Source organism: Trachinotus anak, unplaced genomic scaffold (genome assembly GCF_046630095.1).
Source record: "Trachinotus anak isolate AG129_WGS33_773 ecotype Australia unplaced genomic scaffold, CSIRO_AGI_Tana_v1 ptg000026l, whole genome shotgun sequence".
NCBI lineage: Eukaryota > Metazoa > Chordata > Actinopteri > Carangiformes > Carangidae > Trachinotus > Trachinotus anak.
In genome coordinates this window covers 1,360,001-1,366,067 of record NW_027273877.1, presented here as the reverse complement: position 1 = coordinate 1,366,067, position 6,067 = coordinate 1,360,001, and the positions used below count along the sequence as shown (strand labels likewise).

At 43.6% G+C, this 6,067-nt stretch overlaps 1 protein-coding gene across 2 annotated transcripts in view; it reads right to left on the bottom strand.

Annotated features, from left to right (window-relative positions):
- Positions 1-2,335: 2,335 nt before the first annotated feature.
- LOC139609475 (neuronal acetylcholine receptor subunit alpha-2-like) overlaps positions 2,336-6,067 on the bottom strand; it is a 5,979-nt gene continuing 2,247 nt past the window's right edge. The window contains exons 2-8 of one of the 2 annotated variants that reach the window (XM_071464123.1): positions 5,999-6,067; positions 5,855-5,899; positions 5,534-5,643; positions 4,551-4,770; positions 3,469-3,971; positions 2,883-3,330; positions 2,336-2,773 (exon numbers count right to left, since the gene is read on the bottom strand). The exon at positions 5,999-6,067 is cut by the window's right edge and continues 83 nt beyond it. In XM_071464123.1, the coding sequence (XP_071320224.1) occupies positions 2,648-2,773; positions 2,883-3,330; positions 3,469-3,971; positions 4,551-4,770; positions 5,534-5,643; positions 5,855-5,899; positions 5,999-6,067 (1,521 nt within the window). In that variant the 3' untranslated portion in view covers positions 2,336-2,647. Of the gene's footprint in view, positions 2,774-2,882; positions 3,331-3,468; positions 3,972-4,550; positions 4,771-5,533; positions 5,644-5,854 lie in introns of both variants that reach the window. The other variant, XM_071464122.1, reaches the window with a different exon arrangement.

Sequence of the window (6,067 nt, the reverse complement as noted above, 5' to 3'; positions counted from 1 at the left end):
TCGTTCTTTTGTGTTGGTTTATCATAATACATTCATTATTAATCTATTTATTCTATTATTGCTCTTGCATACTCTCTGCCACTGCAAAAATGAAAATAATACACATACATGTGAACATACAGTACATACCCAATCATATTCTGGCAGAAGGAGAAAGAGAATGCACAGAATAGCCCTTCTGAATTCTCCCAAGGGATTAATAAAGTATTTTAATTATCTATTATCTATCTTTTCCAACTGAATAGTCTTATGAAAATTAGTCTTATGAAAATGAGTTGATGATTAATTTTCTACCAACTGATTGATCAACTAAATAACTGCAGCTCAGTCAGTTTTCTGACTTTGTCTCTTGACCACTGCTACTGTTACACTATGTGTTTTAGTATTTATTATTATTATTATTATCCCATCCTGTCATTGTCACAATGAAGTTTTAATAGACTTCATGTACGTAACCTGTAAATAAAACTGCAATATTTACTGTGTATGATAAGCTCCCTGCCTTTATGACTGATATACAGAGAGAGCCCTGCTGCCAAGTTGAGATAGAGTAAACTCTAAGTACAGTCGATAATTCTGTCATCCAAAACACTTCATTTAAACAATCGAAATGCAAAAATACAACATCTTTCAATCCCAAAATGTTTATTCTCTCATTTCAAGTTTTGATCTGAATGTCAGATTTTAATTCTCGAGAGGCAGCAGCCAGGGTTTAAAGAAGGGTTGGAGGGTTGAATGAGTCATGAGTTTTATAGCTTGTGTTGTTCCGTGTTCTCAGCTGGTATTCTTGAGCTTGACGTAATTTCTCAGAACTTTTTTTATATCCCATGAAACCACAAAACACCCTGACTTCTCACACTTTCTGCACTAACTTATTTTGCTTTTGCCAACACGGCAGCATAAGAAAGAATGAATTTGTACTTTTCTCTAATCTGGTTTAACGCACAAAAACATCTGAGCTCTGTGTGATAGTGTCCCGTCCTTTCCTCAATGACACACTTGACTTGTAGTTTTAAGAAAGGTTATTTAAGTGAGCACATCTTCTGATGCTCAGCATGTAATAACACTGGCCCACAGTGGTTTTGAAGAAATCAGTGCAGGTTAACCTAATCAAATTCAGCTCTGACGTACTAAAACTACACCGACTCCCTTTCATTCCTGCAGCTGCAGAGAACAAGAAGCATGTCTGTTAATCTGAGGATCCTGATGATGTGTTCACTCATAAGCTCGGTGTGTGATGCGGGACGATGAGCAAACATTCGCCACAGGTTTGACCTGGGCTGACACCAAGGGAAGCACAAAGCTGTCATGGTGCACCCGCTGCACTTCTTTCTTTAAGTGTCTTTTTGACAAAGAACTGAAAGCACAACTAGAACAAAAATTTGCTGACTCATAACTCCATCTCTTCTGCTCAAACACTGTTATTTCACCAACAATAAACATTTTATTTCCTTGCACATAAATCTTCACAGATGGATGCATATGAACAAACATTTTGCTTCATAGCAAATGTATTCAACAGAAAATCAGATTGTGGCAGCAGAGTGAACTCCAGGCAGCAGGCAGCTGACTCAGACCTGTGCCACTATCCAACAAACACAACTTTACTGTGAAAAGACTTTTAGAGAATAGTGTCTGCATGGTGTTTTTTCCTGAGGCTTTTCATGTGAGATAAGATGTGTGATGCTGCCGCACCCAGCTGGTGAGTGTGAATTGCTTTTATATTACACTTTAAAGGGTTAGTTCATCAAAGATTTCCAATTAGATTGTTTTACTTTTATTTGCAACCTCCACAGCAAAACTAGGGAGCATAATTTTACCTCTAAACCTTTTTATTAATCTGGTTTCAGCTTCCTGGAATTCGTTTTATGTCTAATTAGACTGTTTTTTAGGTAGAGAGTGGTTGCAGTTAACAATAGTGATGTGTTTTCTCCCTGCAGGCTGACATTCAGCAGTGTTGGGTGGGTGCGACACATTAAGGGACTGTTCCTCATCGCTCAACCTTCCACGTCTTCATCATCTTCTTTGCTTGCTCATAATCAGACAGGATTACGTGTTTTTTGACGCCTTTACCTGACGTAAATTTTGGTTTCTAGATGATGTGGGAATCCTCTGACCTTGCTTTGAGGACTAGTTGCATCAGATCCTTTTTCACTGTCAGTCTTCCTCACTCCTTTTGTCACTTTGCCGCTTCTCAATATTGGCTGACAGACGTTGACATCTTGGCAAGTCAATGTCATCAGAGGTAAAGCAAATTCAAACGCGTCTCAAGGAAAATTCTGCAGAAATGAAATGAAGAGGCAGTTTAAGAGAGGACATGAGGGCTTTCAAAATGACACAAAGGATGTTTTAATCATATATCAGCTTCAATTTCAGCAGCTATATTCAATTAATCATTTGAACCATTTATCAAGCAAATTACCAAACATTTGCTGATGAGTATTTGGCTGCAAATTTACAGTTTTGCATGTACGGAGAGAGTTGCATCACATTTGTGAAATTGCAAAAACAGAAGAAAATCAGGTCAAAAACGTTCTCTTCCTTTGTAGCTGAAATCTCTCTTACAGAACACACCACCCCACCTTCTCTGAATTAATTATTCATTAGTTTAGTAGTTTTATTCATTCTTTTGAAAGTAAGTGTGGATCTAAATCATCCCAGAGAGCCACGGAGGCAGGAAGAGTCCCACTGTTCCCAGCAGACACACGATAATGAACATCCACAGGAAGATCCGGTCTACAACCATGGCGACATACTTCCAGTCCTCCTGCACCTGGAGAGACAATATACAGGAAGAAGAAGAGGAGAATAAACGTCTGCATATCTACAGAACAGTCCAAACGTCATTATTCCTCTTGTCAACAACAAGAGGCTGCACTTGCCGAAAAGTCTGCATCCTCCGCTCTCAGATGCTCTGCGATGTAGGTGACCCCCTCCAGGGCTGAGGCCACTGCAGGAGACACAACAGAGGCGGGTGGGCTCTGGGTCGAACCACGCTCCACCGCAGGGGTGTCCCAGTCCAAGCTGAGTGTGGAGTGTCTCTGTGGGAGGAGGGTGTACCCAAGAGACGGAGGGGAAGGAGGAGAGAGGGAAGAAAGCCTCTGCACCCCAAACCTCGCCAAGTTGTCTGAGTGTGCGTAACCGTGGAGATCGCAGTGGTGAATTTCATTTCTGGTATCCAAGGAGTCCAGCTGGTGGCTGCTGTAGCAACCGTTGTCATCCTGGTTACCGTGGAGATCGATGTCTGACTCCGCAGTGATCCAGGTGGATGTGAGGTGGGAGGAGCCAGTAGTCCAGACAGGGAGGAGTTTATCAGTCACGTGGTTTCGCCTGAGAACAAAGTGAGTTTTGGAAACTGATGAAGCCTGAGCAGTTGTGGGGACTAGTGAATGGGGGAGATTTCAGCTGTGGAGTTGTATTTTTCCCAATTACATAAACTAAACATGCAAACCTTCCTTGTTTTCTCACCTGACAGGCCTGAGGCCGTGATGTGGACGCTTCATGCACAGCCAGCGTGGCACTGCAGAGAGGAAAAGCCTCCGAACCCACCGAGGCATGGTGTGGGTCGCCGACGACCGGTGGTGCACGTTCAGCACGAACACGGTGATGACGATCGACAGCGTGACAAAAATCATGGTGAAGAGCAGGTACTCACCAATCAGTGGTATGACCAGCGACGTGGACGGGATGATCTCTGTGATCAGCAGCAGGAAGACGGTGAGCGACAGCAGCACAGAGATGCACAGCGTGATTTTCTCGCCACAGTCTGACGGCAGGTAGAAAACCAGGACGGTGAGGCAGGAGATGAGGAGGCAGGGGATGATGAGGTTGATGGTGTAGAACAACGGGAGGCGGCGGATGACGAAATAGTAGGTGATGTCGGGGTAGATCTCGTGGCAGCAGTCGTATTTCTTGGTGTTGTAGGTGCCCACAGCGTTGACAATCGCCCACTCTCCGCTTTCCCAGTAATCCTACAAATTATATTTTTATCAGCCATGCTTGCTTGGGGTGCCCATATTGGTCCAGACTGAAGTATCTCAACAGCTGTTTGGTTACCATGAAAGTTTGACATTCATTGTGCCCTGATCTAGGCCAAAGTGGTGGGCCGACTGACCGACTGATCAACATCATCATCCCTACATGTGTGAATCTAGCAAAACACCATAAACAAACCTGTAGCTCTTTAAACTTGAAAAATCTCTTCCTTTCACTCTTTTGCTCATCTAGAAAAACTAACCCGTGCATTCTGTTTTCCCAGAACTCAACGCTGCAATGCAAGAAATCTCCTGTTAATTAAAAAGTGAGCAGCCAGAGTGGGTAGTTGGCATCCTGCTGCAGAACAAAACATTGAGATACAGCATGTGTAAACCTTAGACAAGAGGAGGAGAAGAGGCAGAGCTGGCATTAACTGGCAAATCACAATAGAACAAAGATGCCAATTGTGACAAAATGGCACAAATTAAAAGTTAGAGGTGAAACAGAGAAAGGAAGAAAGAAATGATGAAGGAGGAACAAAGAAAAAGTCCAACCCCACATCCACCCAGTCCCACCTTCAGGTCCACTGTGTTCTCAAAGGGCTCCAGGTCGATCTTGGCTTGGTCGTACGTCCAGGAACCAAACTTCATCTTGCAGCTCTGCTGGTCGAAGGGGAAGAAGGTGACGTCGATGGAGCAGGACGACTTGTAGATGGCCGGGGGCACCCAGCGGACGCGGCCAGTGTAAAAGAGATGGGCCTTGGTCATGTGGGTGACGGCAAACTCCCCGTCTGCACTGGAAAAAGACAAAGATGGGAGGCGGAGAAGACAAAAAAATTAGGTCGAATTTGGAAGGGAGGAGTGAAAACTGACAAAAAGAAAGAAAGAGAGAGCACGCCAACATTGGTGTGTTGGGAGAACATTTTCATCATGACCTTTTTTCATTCAGCAAGGCCCATGTTTCCATCTCATTATGTTTCAAACTCCAAAGGTGACTCAATGAACCTGGAGCTATGCCCATTTACAGAGGCAGTGTTAAATAATTGATCACTGAATGTTGACGCTGCATTCGTGATGCAAGCTCGTTTAAACAAATGCTGAAGGAGGGAAAGTTTCATCTCCTTCCAGACAAAAGTTCAGAATTAATGCTTCCCTCGAGCCCAGAAGGGAAGAAGCTAGACGTTGACTCCGACTGTATGATGCAAGATCGCTGTGCAGCCGCAATCGAATCAGGGTCATTTATTCAACAGGAAAATTTGCATGTATCATAAATTGGTGTGCAGGAATATGCAGAAATGCTGTGGCATCATCGAGAGGTTTGGCTCCACAGAAGTGACCCTCCCTCCTTACACGCTCTTCAGGCGATGAGGATGCTGTTATGGATCAAGCAGGTAATTGATCACTTCAGATAAAATCCAGCTCCACCTACATTCAGGCTGAGTGTGGTCGTCTGTGCATGTTCGTCAGTGTGTGCACAATGAAATATATCTTCTATATCCAGAAAGAATAACAATAATCTGCATTTTCTCAGGCTCTGATGGTTTTTTTTTTTTTTTTACTTGTTGTACAGCACGATGTCAGGCACCCAGATGAGCTCAGAAGGAACTCTGATGGACGTCACGTTGTCATAGTCGGAGGGACTCCACTGCAGCTTATAATCCGTCCATTCCTGTCAACACACACACGTTAAGATTTCACACACAATTATTGTTTAAACCACTTTTTTCAGGGAAGAAAGTCCAAATCGGGAGACGGTGAATATCGGTACATATAAAATAGCACATATACATATTGTTTGCCCTGGCTGAGCTTCTACAGGGGCAGATACACACAGTAAAACCAGCAAACCTCATGCAGTTACAGGTCAGCCTCTTCCCTACCTGCTTCAACCACACGTTGGTCGTCATCATCTGATTTTTCTCATCCTGTTCACAGAAACAGTTGATGAGTGGTTTTTGGACATCTAGTGTTAAATCTCTAAGTGCGTGTATATCTGTGTGTTTGTACTGGGGGGGGTTTCCTACCACATCGATCAGCTGTGCGATAGAGAGGCCAAACTTGACGATGACCACGTCTGTGATGTTTCGTGCCGG